The sequence below is a fragment of the Larimichthys crocea genome, unplaced genomic scaffold (genome assembly GCF_000972845.2).
Source record: "Larimichthys crocea isolate SSNF unplaced genomic scaffold, L_crocea_2.0 scaffold100, whole genome shotgun sequence".
In the NCBI taxonomy this organism is placed as follows: domain Eukaryota; kingdom Metazoa; phylum Chordata; class Actinopteri; family Sciaenidae; genus Larimichthys; species Larimichthys crocea.
This window is the reverse complement of record NW_020851384.1, coordinates 160520-176831: the sequence shown is the minus strand read 5'-3', so window position 1 is coordinate 176831 and position 16312 is coordinate 160520. Positions and strand designations below refer to the sequence as shown.

Here is a 16312-nt window from a genome sequence, read left to right as displayed (position 1 = left end):
TAATAGAAGTAACTGGGAACATCTCCCAGTTTGGCACGCAGGTGACCAGAGTCTACATTCAGAAATAATCCCGTTCATTTTAAAATCTCAGCAGTGCTTGAGTGTAGCTGCTTGTCGGCCCTCACCAACATGGAAACCTACCAACAGTTTAGACGACAAACAGTGAGCTAAAGAATGAGTCCATGGTTCTCTAGTTTCTTCCAGTAATATTCAATCAATCACCTCCAAACAAAGGTTGGCCTCAGCTGCTCTTCCAGGTGTGTCTCATGCAGGAAGAAAGGCCCAGGTGAGCTTCCCGCCCTTTTTATAGACTCCACCCCATTTGCCTGCTCTTAGTGCCGGACTTCCTGTTACCTGTTTTCTTCCACGTATTCATAAAACAAATCCACTGACGACACGTCTGAAGAACAATGTGAGGGAAATGACGGCGAACAGACCTGTGATGGGTCCGACTGTGTATCGCTCTATGAGTTTGGATTAATCTGATTGGACACTGGCCCTGTCAGACGAGGATCAACAGTCAAAGTGACCAATGAGGAATCTCAGCTGGCAGGAAGTGAGTTTGAAAAAATCCTCGTTGATTATTGGCAGATAGTTTTCCAGAGATGAAAATAAAACGAAGATTCAGTGTCATGTTTTACAGCTCAGACAAGAAATGTTTGAAATATATATTTATGTATGAATATATTATAGGCACGTTCATACATGTAGCGTGTATCACGCAGACATCCATGATTAGTTTGATGTTATGGTTCTGGTTCTGGTCCCGGACTTAAGGAAGGACCCGACACGCCACCATCATCAGCTTCTTCCTCATGTTAAATCAGAATCAGAATTTACTTTATTGCCATGTTGATCTGTCCACTCCTCCACCAGGTGATGTTGATCTGTACACTCCTCCACCAGGTGATGTTGATCTGTCCACTCCTCCACCAGGTGATGTTGATCTGTCCACATCACCAGGTGATGTTGATCTGTCTACTCCTCCACCAGGTGATGTTGATCTGTCCACATCACCAGGTGATGAGTTCAGGTAACAAACAGCTGTTTTCATCCTTCACATGCTGAAACTCCTTTAGTGATTCTGATCAGTGGAGATGCAGTGTCATAGTATCACTATCAGTGTCTGTCTTATTATGCATTATAAGTGATAATGTTGCCCTTCTCCCCATAATGCTTTGCATCTCTCGGGTCAGGACAACACTTTGTGTTCATCTCCAGGACGACTGAGTTTCCAGAGTTCTCTGCGGTCCTGATGCTGCACGACATCCAGGTGGGTTACTTTGACTCAGAGAGGGACCACCTAACGAGATCAGGTGGTGGGGAAGGGGCGGAGCTAGATCTTGGCCAAGATCTGTGCTGTGGTACGCTGCTGCCATGGCCAAGGACGAGGGCAGACTGTCCCCTCTGGGGAGGGCAGACTGTCCCCTCTGGGGAGGGCAGACTGTCCCCTCTGGCAGGAGGCCGAGGTCCATCAGGATTAGAACCAGAACCTCACACCACAAGAACAGTTTTTTCCCTATCTGCTATTAGCCTTATCAACGAGGCCAGGAGCGCCCCGACACTGACTCTCTGCCTCTGCCCATCCAGACCGACATGCTACATTAACGTAGCATCTTCAGACCTTCTGCGTCACATTAATGCACAGTCTCTATTTATTCTGGACTTCATTCTGACGTATATCAGCACATTTATAGTATTTATAGCATTCTTTGAATATAGTGTGAACTATACTGTCATATACTTGCACATCAGCTCCTTTGTTTTTTCTTCTCCCTTCTGCATCTGGACATTCAATCACCTCCTGGACCATGAGAAGCTCCTGGTGGCGTGTCGGGTCCGTCCTCAAGTCTGGGACCAGAACCAGAACCATAACATCAAACTAATCATGGATGTCTGCGTGATACACGCTACATGTATGAACGTGCCTATAATATATTCATACATAAATATATATTTCAAACATTTCTTGTCTGAGCTGTAAAACATGACACTGAATCTTCGTTTTATTTTCATCTCTGGAAAACTATCTGCCAATAATCAACGAGGATTTTTTCAAACTCACTTCCTGCCAGCTGAGATTCCTCATTGGTCACTTTGACTGTTGATCCTCGTCTGACAGGGCCAGTGTCCAATCAGATTAATCCAAACTCATAGAGCGATACACAGTCGGACCCATCACAGGTCTGTTCGCCGTCATTTCCCTCACATTGTTCTTCAGACGTGTCGTCAGTGGATTTGTTTTATGAATACGTGGAAGAAAACAGGTAACAGGAAGTCCGGCACTAAGAGCAGGCAAATGGGGTGGAGTCTATAAAAAGGGCGGGAAGCTCACCTGGGCCTTTCTTCCTGCATGAGACACACCTGGAAGAGCAGCTGAGGCCAACCTTTGTTTGGAGGTGATTGATTGAATATTACTGGAAGAAACTAGAGAACCATGGACTCATTCTTTAGCTCACTGTTTGTCGTCTAAACTGTTGGTAGGTTTCCATGTTGGTGAGGGCCGACAAGCAGCTACACTCAAGCACTGCTGAGATTTTAAAATGAACGGGATTATTTCTGAATGTAGACTCTGGTCACCTGCGTGCCAAACTGGGAGATGTTCCCAGTTACTTCTATTACTTCACAGTACTTTATCAAACATATAATAAAATGTGTATTTTTGTATAGCGGTCTCTGGTTCCAGGTTTTTCTGGGTCTGCGGTTGGTGTCACATATTATATATAATCTACATGTAGAGCATCACACACTCTTAGCAGTGTCTCCGGTGAGTGTCCTGATGTTTTCTTAATTTATTTTTCATTACTTGATTACTTGAACTTTCTTTGGTTACATGTTTGTCTGTTCATCGATGTATCTCTGACTTCGTCTGTTCATGGACTCACTCTGATGTCAGGTCAAAGGTCAGTTTGTCTTTATTCTGAACACTTCGACACGTTTACTTTTTTCTACAGCACGATGATAAAACACTGATACAAAAGTGGTAAAACATTAAAACCTCATTAAAACATTAGAATAGTGATATAAAAACAAAGCTGCAGCGTGACAGTGAACGCCTCATTTCACACCTGAACAGTTGCTGGTTCAATCGTCGGCTGCTCCTGATGATCAATCATCTGAGTGATCATGTGTTTGACTACAGTCTGTTGGACTGATTGGTGCTGACTGTCAGACCGGTGACAGGAGATCGTTCCATCAGACGTCGTCTTCCTGTTGGAAGACTGATTCCATCTTGTTCTGATGTGAACCTGTTCAGGTGCTTTAAAATGAGATGTGTGACGGTTTGGACCTTCAGGTTCCTTCAGTCTGTTTAGAAAAGAGTTTGAGCTGTTGGACGGTTTCTCTGCAGACTGACACAGATCAGCTGATCGTACACTATAAAAACATGACACGCTGTAAAAAGTGACGTGTCGTCTGTGCTGGTGTTTCAGTAAATGGCCTCGTCCATGTTGTCGTCGCTGTCACCTCCGAACTCTTCTCCGTTATCGAAGTACGACATGACGTAGTCCGTCTCCTGGAGGAAGAACATCAACAGCTGACTGACGTCTGAATAACAATAACCACACACACATATTTAACATAAATATATGTAAGACTGTGAGACCTCCTCGAACTCCTCCTCGTCGTACTCCTCCTCTCCCTCGGCCTCCTCTTCTTCCTGTTTCTTCTTCTCCTCTCCCTCCTCCTCCTCCCCTGAGCTCCCCCGCTCCTCCTTCTTCTCCAGACTCTGACATGTTAAGGTGGAAAGCTTCAGTTAAGGTGGAAATGTCAGGCTCAGTCTGGACACTGTGGACAGGAAGTGAACCTGATCGGACCACCTGATTGGACAGTGTGCCTCACCTCCAGTTTGAGCAGCACTTCCTGTTTCTCTTTGACTCTTTTCTTCTTCTGAGCCTGAACCTGACTGACGGAAACACCTGGCAGACAGAAAACAGGGCGTCAACGGCACGTTAGAGAGCAGCGTGTTCAGATTACTCCTGTATGCAGAGTAATCAGATTACTCCTGTACTCACCCTGTCTGCCAGGTTTCCGGACGTGGACTCTGAGCTCCTTCGGGACTCTCTTCCAGTCTGAAACAAAAAAACATGTCAGAGATCCTTCAGGTGGATCAGGACCAGATCAGATCTGGCAGCAGACCCGGTCAGAGCCCATGTGAACACCTCAGATGCTCCAGGACGTCTGTCCTGCTGGACCCGCTGAGACCGGCCCGGATCAGAACCCAGTGATCATGTATGGTAATAAGGCCCGCCTCACCTGGAGTCCAGTCTGTCGGCCCGTCCGTCTGCTCGCTGCTGTGATATTTGTCAGAGTACCGCTCCACGTCTGGACAGGAAACAGACAAGACCTTCACAATCAAACACCTGAACCAGGACCTAACCCAGGACCAGGACCTGAACCAGGACCTGACCCAGGAAACGTCAGCTGACTCGTTGACCTCTGACCTCTGTGAGCAGCAGCTGGTTGGATGAAGCAGGGCAGAGTCTTCATCGCTCCTCTGAACTCCTGTTTGAGAGCCAACAGGTACTCCGCCTCCTCCCCACCTGCCAAGGGGAGGGGCTTCTGCTCCATCACCTGGACAACACACACACACACACACACACACACACACACAGTCAACTACAGGTCCCAGAATGCACTGCGTGTTTCATACAAACAGGAAGGGGCATGTCTTACAGGAAACAGAGGTGTAGGTTGTTGGATGGATGGAGGCAAACTGTCTCCTCTGTTGATGCCGACCGCCTCCACACTGAAGGTCATCATCCGCCGGCCCCGCCCACGACCTCGACCCGCCATCACACCTTAGACCAGACCGGACCGGACCGGATCAGGTGGAGCAGGAGGAGTTGCAGCTGGTTGGAGGTGAATCTGGATCCTGACTGAACACACACACACACACACACACACACACACACACACACACACACACACACTGTCAAACCTGTGAGTAAACTGTTACATGAACTATTATAGTACTACAGTGTACTGTAGTGTAATATACTGTAGTAGTATAATATACTGTTCTAGTATAATATACAGTGTTAGTATAATATACTATAGTAGTGTAATATACTGTAGTAGTATAATATACTGTAGTAGTATAATATACAGTGTTAGTATAATATACTACAGTAGTGTAATATACTGTAGTGTAATATACTGTAGTGTAATATACTGTAGTAGTAAAATACACTGTTCTAGTATAATATACAGTGTTAGTATAATATACTATAGTAGTGTAAAGCCTGTAGTTAGCTTGTCGTCAGCCTGTCGTTAGCTTGTCGTTAGCCTGTCGTTAGCTTGTCGTTAGCTTGTCGTCAGCCTGTCGTTAGCTTGTAGTTAGCCTGTTGTTAGCTTGTCGTTAGCATGTCGTTAGCATGTCGTTAGCTTGTCGTTAGCCTGTCGTTAGCTTGTAGTTAGCCTGTCGTTAGCTTGTAGTTAGCCTGTAGTTAGCCTGTAGTTAGCATGTCGTTAGCTTGTAGTTAGCCTGTCGTTAGCTTGTAGTTAGCCTGTAGTTAGCCTGTAGTTAGCTTGTCGTTAGCCTGTCGTTAGCCTGTCGTTAGCTTGTCGTTAGCCTGTCGTTAGCTTGTAGTTAGCCTGTCGTTAGCCTTTGTTAGCTTCGAGTTAGCCTGTCGTTAGCCTGTCGTTTTTAGCTTGTCGTTAGCCTGTGCGTTAGCCTGTCGTTAGCATGTCGTTAGCATGTCGTTAGCTTGTAGTTAGCCTGTCGTTAGCCTGTAGTTAGCCTGTCGTTAGCCTGTCGTTTATTGTAGTTAGCCTGTCGTTAGCCTGTCGTTAGCTTGTCGTAGCTGTTTAGCCTGTCGTAGCTGTCGTTAGCTGTCGTTAGCCTGTCTTAGCTGTCGTTTACCGCCGTCGTAGTCCTTTTCACCGTCACTCTTCTTCTTCTTCGTCCTCTTTTCTTCTTTTCTTGTTTCCAGCTGTCTTTGTTTACCTCAACCAGCGCGACGCCATTTTCTTCTCTTTCTTCTTCTTCTTCTTCTTCGGTGTTATTTCCGGTTGTTTTGGCGCCAGCTGCTGTCCGGACTGAGTCACAGAGAGAAGAAGAAGAGTGTGTTTATGGTGGTTCACCTGGTGTTCCACTTTTACTGTTCACACAGGTTAACAGATAAAAAGTATTTACAATGAAATGCAGTAATACAGTATGTATACGTGTTTTTTAATGGTGTAGTTACGTGTTTTTATATACAGTGTGTATGTATACGGTGTGGTTTTATACATGTGTGTATGTATACGTGGTGTTTTATACATGTGTGATGTATCGTTGTGTGTTTTTATACGTGTGTTTATGTATATGTGTGTTTTTATACGTGTGTGTTTGTTACGTGTGTGTTTTTTACGTGGTGTGTTGTATACGTGTGTGTTTATATATGTGTGTATGATACGTGTTGTTTTTATACATGTGTGTATATATACGTGTTGTTTTCTCCGTTGTGGTTTTTTATAGCTGTGTATGTTACGTGTGTTTTACATGTGTGTATATATACGTGGTGTTTTTATACATGGTGTGTATATTACGGTGTGTTTTATTACATGTGTGTATATATACGTGTGTTTTATACATGTGTGTTGATACGTGTGTGTTTTTTATACATGTGTGTATGTATACGTGTGTTTTATACATGTTGTATATATGTGTTGTTTTATACAGTGTTTGTTACTGTGTTTTTCTAATGTGTGTAGTATACGTGTGTGTTTTTATACGTGTGTATGTTACGTGTGTGTTTTTTCACTGTGTGTATGTATACGTGTTGTTTTTTACGTGTGGTATGTATACGTTGTGTGTTTATCACGTGTGTGTGTTTATACGTGGTGTTTTTATTCGTGTGTGTATGTTATACGTGTGTGTTTTATACGTGGTGTTTTTATACGGTGTGTTTATCGTTGTGTGTATGTATACGTGTGTGTTTTTAACATGTGTGTATGTATACGTGTGTGTTTTTTAATGTGTGTAGTATGCGTGTGTGTTTTATACGTGTGTGGTTTTATACGTGTGTATGATTATACGTGTGTTGTTTTTATACGTGTGTATGTAGTATGTGTGTTTTTATATGTGTGTGTATTTACGTGGTGTTTTTATCGTTGTGTATTATACATGTGTTTTGTAGTGTGTGTTATATACAATATACATGTGTTTTTATACGTGTGTGCTATATATGGTGTTTTTATACGTGTGTATGTATACGTGGTGTTTTATTACATGTGTGTATGTATGCGTGTGTTTTTATTACGTGTGTGTATGTATACGGGTTTTCCATGTGTATGTAGCGTGTGGTTTTATACGTGTGTTGTATACGTGTGTGTTTTTCCTACATGTGTGTGTATGCGTGTGTGTTTTTATACATTGTGTATGTAGCTGTGTGGTTTTTATAGTGTGTGTTTTATACGTGTGTGTTGTATACGTGTGTGTTTTTATACGTGTGTGTATGTATACGTGTGTGTTTTTATACGTGTGTGTATGTATACGTGTGTTTTTATACGTGTGTGTATATATACATGTGTTTTACGTGTGGTATATATTACACATATAATGTGGTTTTATAGTGGTGGATATAACATGTGTTTTTATACGTGTGTGTTTTTATACATGTGTGTATGTATACGTGTGTGTTTTTATACGTGTGTGTATGTATACGTGTGTGTTTTTCTACATGTGTGTATGTATGCGTGTGTGTTTTTATACGTGTGTATGTATACGTGTGTGTTTTTCTACATGTGTGTATGTATGCGTGTGTGTTTTTATACGTGTGTGTTTTTATACGTGTGTGTATGTATGCGTGTGTGTTTTTCTACATGTGTGTATGTATGCGTGTGTGTTTCTATACGTGTGTATGTATGCGTGTGTGTTTGTATACGTGTGTGTTTTTATACGTGTGTGTATGTATGCGTGTGTGTTTGTATACGTGTGTGTTTGTATACGTGTGTGTATGTATACGTGTGTGTTTGTATACGTGTGTATGTATACGTGTGTGTATGTATACGTGTGTATGTATACGTGTGTTTTTATACATGTGTGTGTGTATGTATATGTGTGTGTTTTTATACGTGTGTTTTTATACGTGTGTGTGTATGTATACGTGTGTGTTTTTATACGTGTGTGTATGTATATGTGTGTATGTATACGTGTTTTTATACTTGTGTGTATGTATACGTGTGTTTTTATACATGTGTGTATGTATACGTGTGTGTGTTTTTATACGCGTGTGTTTTTATACATGTGTGTATGTATACATGTGTGTATGTATATGTGTGTTTTTATACGTGTGTGTATGTATACGTGTGTGTTGGACTACATGCCGGTAGCACTGACCTCTCACATCATGAAGGCCATGGAGAGACTGGTCCTGGCACACCTCAGACCACTGGTGTGCCCATCACAAGACCCCCTGCAGTTCGCATATCAGCCCCATGTTGGGGTTGATGATGCAATCATCTATCTGGTGCAGAAGGCTTACTCCTCCCTGGAAGACCCAACACCTCAGTCCGGATCATGTTCTTCGACTTCTCCAACGCCTTCAACACCATTCAGCCCCTGAGTTCAGGCACCTGGTCGACAGCTTTGTGAAGTGGTGTGGGGAGAACCACCTACAGCTGAACGTGGTGAAGACGAAGGAGATGGTGGTGGACTTCAGGAGAAACAAGCCCCTGCCCTCTCCTGTCAGCATCAGTGGGACGGATGTGGACATACATCCATACAAGTACCTGGGTATCACACTGGACAATAAACTGGACTGGTCCACCAACACAGACTTTACTTCCTGTGGAGGCTCAGGTCCTTTAATGTCTGCAACAAGATGCTGCAGATGTTCTATCAGTCTGTTGTGGCAAATACCATCTTCTTTGCTGCAGTGTCCTGGGGTGCAGGTTTTAAGGCAAAGGACGGCAACAGACTGAACAAACTCATCAGAAAGCAGAGTCTGTTGTCGGCTCTAAGCTTGTCACCCTGGAGGAGGTGTTGGAGGAGAGGATGCTGGCAAAACTGCTGCCATGGACAATCCCTCCCACCCCCTCCACACAACACTGGACAAGCTAAAGAGCAGCTTCAGCAACAGACTCATCCGACCTGCTGCTCTGAGGAACGATACAGGAAATCGTTCCTCCCTACAGCAGTAAGACTCTATCACAGAACCGGACTAAATCTGCCTGTCACCTTTTGCACTCTGTACCTCAACACTCCTCTCCAAATACTGGAACATATACTTCACAACATATGTGTTAATATTAACCGTATTGATATTATATCTTTTTTTTTATTTTTGCACATTCTATTTACATATTTATATTCATATTATATTATTTATAGTATGTATATTTTGTATAGTTAAGTATTTATAATGCATATTATACATATACTATATATCATATTTCATATCATATCTTTAAATCAAATCAGATTTTATTTGTATAGCCCAAATTCACAAAACACATTTAGCCTCTGAGGCTTTACAATCTGTACAGGGAGTGACACCCTCTGTCCTTAGACCCTCGGTTCCAGTGAGGAAAAACTTGCCCACAAAAGTTTTTGTATCGTGCAGTTATGTATATGAATACCTTGCACAGGCTAAATATGACACATTTCTATGTGTACATATCTTACTATTCTTATTTCTTAACAAGTTAAGTTATATAACAATAACATTACCATCTTATCTACCTATTTATCTTGTGTTTTTTAAGTGTCCTTGTCCTATTCTGTTTTTATTTTTTTCTACTGTATTTTATTCTATAGTATTTTTATTGTTTTCAGATATACAGCTTATAATGAATAAAGTCATCTACCTCTCTGTCTGTCTGTCCGTCCGTCTGTACGGCTATACGTGTGACTTGAAGTAAGGAGAGTACTTTAATACTTCACATGGATTGGACAGCAGGAGTATTTACCCCCCTCAGCTGTGACACCCCCCCCCCCCCCTCTACGTGACCTCGGGGGCAATGTCACCTCCTCCCCATCCGTCCCTGGTCCATCATGCCCCTTCCCCTCCCTGGGAGGCTCCACCCCCGCCGACTGTCCCTGTGAGGTCAGTTTGAATCAGACTTCAGGAGGATCGGCAGCAGATCCACAGCAGACCTCCAAGACCCAGAGCAGGACCCAGAGTGGGACCTAATCTAAGACCCAGACCGGGACCCAGAACAGGAACCAGAGCAGGACTGAAGGTTCCTCAGAGAGCTGTGATCAGGATTAAAAGAAGACAGCTGAATGTTTGTTCTCATGATTTGGATTTAAAGTGAAGAAGATGACGATGATGGTGACGATGATGATGCTGTTTGGACTCTGCTGTTCAGGTCTGACCTTCATCTTTAATTATATTATTATCATTATTATTATTATTATTATTATTATTATTATTATTGTTTGTTTCCCTGCTTAAATATCAAAGTTAGAACATCTGATGGTCCACCGTAGTCCACCGTGTTCACACCATTGGCCTACGTGTTCCCACATGGTCCACCGTGGTCCTCTGTTTCACATCTTGGTCCATCTTGGTCCACCGTGGTCCTCTGTTTCACATCTTGGTCCATCTTGGTCCACCGTGGTCCTCTGTTTCACATCTTGGTCCACCGTGGTCCCTGTTTCTGGATTTCTGCGTGTTGGACAGTTTTTCCTGATCATTGTTGTGTTGGGTTGATGTAGAACTGTTCTGTGAGTCAGTCTGACTTGGTTCATACAGAACATCAACAAAAAAACAGACAGAAATCCCAAACAGAACCCAGACCATGATGTTTGTATGTTTTATTATTAATAATAATGTTTTATTGTGTTTTGAATGTCGAATCTGTCCTGATGAAAAAGTTGATGACACAGACAGACACTGAATATTCATGAACCTCATTTAAATACAGACGGTCAAAGAGCGTGTGTGTGTGTGTGTGTGTGTATGTGTGTGCTTTGCTCTTGAACTTGAGCTGAAATCACATTACAAACAAAAACCATCATTGTGTTTGTGTCAGACCTTCATTATCATCATCATGCTTCATAACATTTAAAGTGGATCAAACAGGTTCTGGTTCTGGTTCATCTGCTCAGCCTTCACAGACCCAGGAGCAGCTCAGTATCAAAGGTCCTGGAAAAGGTTCCAGTGTCCTTGAGATTGGTTCAAAGGGCCTTGAAGTTTCCTTGAGTTACTGTGGGAGGTCCTTGAAATGTACCACAGAATGACTTTTTCCAGGTTTTTTCCAGGATGCTAAGAGAGTGAGTTCCCTGCTGTCTGAAATGAGGTGTCGTTCTGCAGAACCTTTTTGAGTAGACAGAACCAACAGAACCGACTGTTATCGTGAACATATTCTCACATATTAGTCACCTAGAGAATTCTGCTCAATTCATGTTAACAGGAAGTGACTCAGCAGATTTTTAATTGGCTCCAATCAGACAGCAGCCATGGGGGGGGGGGGGGGGTTCTCACGCCTGGCCGCCGTGGTCGTCGTCAGTCTGATCACGTCTGTTTCTAATGAGGGATTTACATGTGCTCGTCTCCGCCCGTCTGTGGGGGTGTTGGTTTTTGTTCTGGGTGTTGGCGGGTCCTGATGAAGTTCACGGTCAGGTTCAGAATCTCATGACCTTTAAAGGATTCAGGGGATTTAGAGGGCAGGTCTGGGGGAGGGGGGGCGGGTCTGGGTCGTGGTATAATGAGGACGCAGATGGGAGGCGGGTGGAGTTAATCTTGAACGTGCAGCCAGAGACACGTCAGGATTGATGATCAGCTGATGGAGGACTGACCTCACATCTGACCTAACCCCCCTCAGACTCTATCAGAGGCTTTGGACCATGAAAGGTTCTTCAGAACATGTTGTGAAGCTGCAGACTGTCTCCAAGAAGCAGCTCCATTTAACAGCACATGGCCCAGTTATGGCCTTAATGTGTCCCAGCTGTGGCACAGCTGTGGTCCTGTTGTGGCACAGTTGTGGTCCTGATGTGGCACAGTTGTGGCACAGTTGTGGCACAGTTGTGGTCCTGTTGTGGCACAGTTTTGGTCCTGTTGTGGCACAGTTTTGGTCCTGTTGTGGCACAGTTGTGGCACAGTTGTGGCACAGTTTTGGTCCTGTTGTGGCACAGTTTTGGTCCAGTTGTGGCACAGTTTTGGTCCTGTTGTGGCACAGTTTTGGTCCTGTTGTGGCACAGTTGTGGCATCAGGATGATGTTGGTTGGCTCAGTCTGTTTTCAGCTTCATGAAGCTTTCACTGATTTTGCTGCAGAACGTCTCTCAGACCAGAACAGACCAGAAATCTGTGTTTTCAGAGTCCAGCAGCTGCCGGCGGGTCATGGTTTACGGGTCGTGGTTTTGTGGGTGGGGGTGTTTTGGGGATCTGTTGTGTCTGGTTCACACTTTTGTTGTCATTTATACACAGGGTGGAGGGTTGGGGGGTGTCTGGGGTTTTTGGGGATGGAGACGTCACGGTCCTGCTGCCGTCCATCAAATCATTTCCTCCTCCCACCACAGTAGCTGAGACTAAAAAGATGGAGGACGGGTGGTTGGCGGTGCGGTGGGAGGGGGTCGGTGGTGACATCGTCATCTGAGCAATGGGGGGTGGGGCTGAGGGAGCCTGGGAAAGTCAAGTTCAAGTTGAAAGGGGGGTGAGGGATGATGCATTCACTGACCTCCACAATGAATCTACATATGTGTGTGTGAGCTCTCAGTCCTATCTGAAGGTGTCTCAGGACTTCATTTCTGTTTTCTGTTTGGAAATAAATAAATCAACAGTTAATCATTCATTTGTGTTATTAATCATCATCTTCTTCATCTTCATCTTTGTCATCATCCTCTGTCTGAGTATTTCTTGTTTCATTTTCACTGATTGAATCTGTTGATCGATCTATTATCAACATTAGAACAAACAGACGTGTCATGTGACTTGTGTTCACCTGGTCTTGTCCTCTCAGGTGTGCTCTCAGGTGTGGTCGCAGCCTCAGAACTGGCCTTTCTCAAAGAGCCCTGTGATGTCATCGCTGTGAGGGACCGCCCCCTGATGCTGGACTGTCAGGTGGAGGGGGAGGGGCCTATCTCTATCACTTGGAGGCGAAATGGCATTCCCGTGGCAATGGGTGTCAAGGCGACGGTGCTCGGTAACGGCACGCTGCTCATCCGTAACTTCTCGAAAAGACGTGAAAGTAACGAGACGGACGCAGGAGAGTACGACTGTGCTGCACAGAACCACTACGGCATGTTGATCAGCCGCAAGGCCCGAGTCCTGCTCGCATGTGAGTCACATGATCACTGTAACATGCTACAAACATACACAGCAGCACGTACTCACCTGCCCCCTCTCCTCCTCAGCCCTCCCTAAGTTCCTGTCTCACCCACAGTCTGTGGCTGTAGATGAAGGGGGCGTGGCCAGACTCACCTGTCAGGTGAATGGAATCCCAGAGGCCAACATCACATGGCAGAGAGACCAACACCCACTGAGCATTGAGGACCCCAGGTGAGTTTCACACATGTTCACATGTATGTAGTACATGTCCTTCACATGTCCTTCACAGTACTTCACCTGTACTTTGTGCAGGTACACGCTGCTGCCTAACGGCGTGCTGCAGATCACCGGCGTTCGCAGAACAGACAGCGGTTTCTTTCGCTGTGTCGCCTCCAACATCGCCAACACTCGATACAGCCACGAGGCCCAGCTGTCTGTCACCGGTAAGACCAACCTGAAGGCAAAGAGAACCCGTCACAGAACAGGGTTTACCTGTGTTACCTTCAGGACCTGTCTGTCTGTCTGTCTGTCTCTGTACTCATCATGTTATTTTTGGTTCTGGTCCAGTTGCAGGGTCCAGGATCTACCGTGAACCCACCATCCTGTCTGGACCTCAGAACCTCACCATCAACGTCCACCAGACGGCCATCTTGGAGTGCATCGCCACAGGAAACCCACGGCCCATCGTGTCCTGGAGTCGCCTTGGTAACACGGCGTCCTTTAAATCTTCAGTTATTGATCATCCTCTGTCAGTCAGTGCAGTAACCATGGTGACACAATGCTGTGTGTGTGTGTGTGTGACAGACGGACGTTCCATTGGCGTGGAGGGAATCCAGGTGTTGGGAACAGGAAACCTGATGATCTCTGACGCCACGCTGCAACATTCAGGAGTTTATGTTTGTTCAGCCAACAGACCAGGAAGCAGGTCCAGAAGAACGGCGCTGGGACGTCTCTTTGTACAAGGTACTGTCCTCAGTCTGTCCAAAGACTGTCTTCATACTGTCCTCAGTCTGTCCAAAGACTGTCTTCATACTGTCCTCAGACTGTCTTCACTCAGCTGACTGATTTGTTAATCAGAAACATTTCCTGTTTAACAGAACTTTCAGAAACATGAACAAAAATGTAGGAACCTTCAGAAGACCCTTCAGGATCTGCAGAGTTCTGGTTTGGGGGGTCCAGGACTCTGCAGGGCTCAGTCTAAACCCTTACCTGGATTTTCTGTCTCATCTCTCTGTCAAATCAGTTTTAGTTTTTCTCTGAAAAAGCTTCGATGAAGCGGCTCACAGGCGATAGATACTCTTTTTGTTTGTGGGTGCGTTTGTTTCGTGAGCAGACAGAGGGGGTGAAAAAGGGGGGAGGGGTCAGATGTCAGAGGTCACACAGGCTCATTGTGTGTTTGTATGTGTGTGTTTCCCAGACTAAAAGATTCATTAGAATAAAGATTAGCATGTGAAGAGTCCCACTTCACAATGAGGACTTTATTCACACTGAAACTCCGTCTGTCACACAAACATTATATATTCAACAATATTATTAATATCACAAATGTTTAAAGGAGCCGATACTACAACACAACAGAAACATTTCATCATAAAACACAAACTGATGAAGAAATATCAGAATACTGACGATTTAAAACATTAGAATGAATATAAGTTATGAAGAGAAGTTCAAGTTTGATGATTCTTCTTCCAAAAAATAAACTGAAAGACACTTTCAATATTGTAAAATAAGAATCTAATTTAAAAAACAATCAGATTAATATTACAGTTTAACATGAGAGGCACTTGCAGATCACTCAAGACAATAATAACTTTATTAACTCCAAATAATTAAAATAATTCAACAGAGAATAAATCACAAATAATCAATAACAGATACATTTTGTTTAAAATCTGTAATTATTGAATCATTGATGCTAATTTAACTTTTTATATCATCATCAAACTTTTATTACAGGCGTTTAAATTAAAGCATCACTTTTACTTATTATGGAGTATTTTAAGTATTTTAAGTATAATTAAGTATCCGAGTACTTTTGACTTCTCAGACATTTTCACGTTCAGGTTTTTTTAGCCAATCAGGAGCCAGAAGCTCTGTGTGTGTTTTGCTCTTGAGCTTGAGTTTCAGATGGTGTGAAAGGTTTGTTGTCTGTCCACAAATCAACTTTATTTCTCTGTTAATGAACCCCCTCCTCCCCCGTCCTCCCCCCTCCTCTTGTTTTGATACATGGCTCCTATTCACCCCTCTTCCCACCACACTCCTCTCTGACCTCTGACCCCTTGGAGGGGCCGTACTTCAGGGGGTTATTTGAGGTGACAGAGACACTTGTGTATATAGTCTCTGTTACTATGGAGACCGGCCGGAGGCGAGACAGCACCTGTCTGTCTGCTGGAGAAGGGGGGGTGGGGGGGTCAGAGGCCAAAGTGGATTTTAATTACAAAGAGAAGTTCAAGTTCAGACGGAAAACTGAGATTCTTCTACAGAAACGTCAAATTCAATCTACTGACATAGTATAAAATACTATTACATGTATGAATGTAATACAGAAGATGTTGAATAAAAATGTGCTATTAAATCTCATGAAAAAGATGATAGTGATGATGAAGAAGATGATTATAATGATGATGGTGATGATGTCTGTGTGTTCAGCTCCTCCAGAGTTTGTTCAGTGGCCTCAGTCTGTCTCCAGACCAGCAGGAGGCAGTGCCGTCTTCAGCTGTACGGCATCCGGCGTCCCTGAACCACACCTCATCTGGCTGAAGAATGGCAAACTCCTGACACCCAGCGGCAACGTCAAGCTCACCAATGGAAACACGTAAGAATATCAACATATGAGGTTTGACTAAGTCAGTGAGGAGGAGGAGAGTCCACAGGAACCACTGTGAGGATTCTCTTTAAGGATCTTCTGTCTCCCCCTGCAGGACTCTCGCCATCACACGTATCACCGCCGAGGACGAGGCCATCTATCAGTGCATTGCAGAGAACAGTGCTGGCACCAACCAGGCCAGCGCCCGCCTCGCCATCAGCCAGGGGCCTGAGCTGCCTGAGGCCCCCACCGGCCTCCGGGCCACCACCCTGAGCTCCAGCAGCCTGCAGCTGACCTGGGGTGAGC

The 16312-nt window shown here is 44.3% G+C and overlaps 2 protein-coding genes and 1 long non-coding RNA gene across 3 annotated transcripts in view; 2 read left to right on the top strand and 1 right to left on the bottom strand.

The window, feature by feature from the left end:
• LOC109139812 (uncharacterized) lies at positions 1 to 2621 on the top strand. The gene is made up of 3 exons (XR_002042325.2): positions 1 to 1033; positions 1197 to 1273; positions 1820 to 2621. It is a non-coding gene; the product is annotated as an uncharacterized LOC109139812 (long non-coding RNA).
• A 276-nt stretch (positions 2622 to 2897) lies between these two features.
• Positions 2898 to 6028, bottom strand: polr3glb (RNA polymerase III subunit GL b). The gene is made up of 8 exons (XM_027275293.1): positions 5885 to 6028; positions 4675 to 4877; positions 4443 to 4572; positions 4255 to 4323; positions 4014 to 4070; positions 3841 to 3917; positions 3605 to 3727; positions 2898 to 3514 (listed from the first exon to the last, which is right to left on the bottom strand). The coding sequence occupies exons 2-8, from the start codon at positions 4792 to 4794 to the stop codon at positions 3428 to 3430; spliced, it is 663 nt and encodes a 220-aa protein (XP_027131094.1). The 5' UTR covers positions 4795 to 4877; positions 5885 to 6028; the 3' UTR covers positions 2898 to 3427.
• A 2278-nt stretch (positions 6029 to 8306) lies between these two features.
• Positions 8307 to 16312, top strand: part of LOC104937088 (immunoglobulin superfamily DCC subclass member 3) — a 9057-nt gene continuing 1051 nt past the window's right edge. Inside the window, exons 1-9 of the mRNA XM_027275299.1 lie at positions 8307 to 8494; positions 8556 to 8785; positions 12890 to 13207; positions 13284 to 13428; positions 13510 to 13640; positions 13765 to 13902; positions 14002 to 14160; positions 15850 to 16015; positions 16122 to 16312. The exon at positions 16122 to 16312 is cut by the window's right edge and continues 60 nt beyond it. Of these exons, the coding sequence (XP_027131100.1) occupies positions 8307 to 8494; positions 8556 to 8785; positions 12890 to 13207; positions 13284 to 13428; positions 13510 to 13640; positions 13765 to 13902; positions 14002 to 14160; positions 15850 to 16015; positions 16122 to 16312 (1666 nt within the window). The remainder of the gene's footprint in view (positions 8495 to 8555; positions 8786 to 12889; positions 13208 to 13283; positions 13429 to 13509; positions 13641 to 13764; positions 13903 to 14001; positions 14161 to 15849; positions 16016 to 16121) is intronic.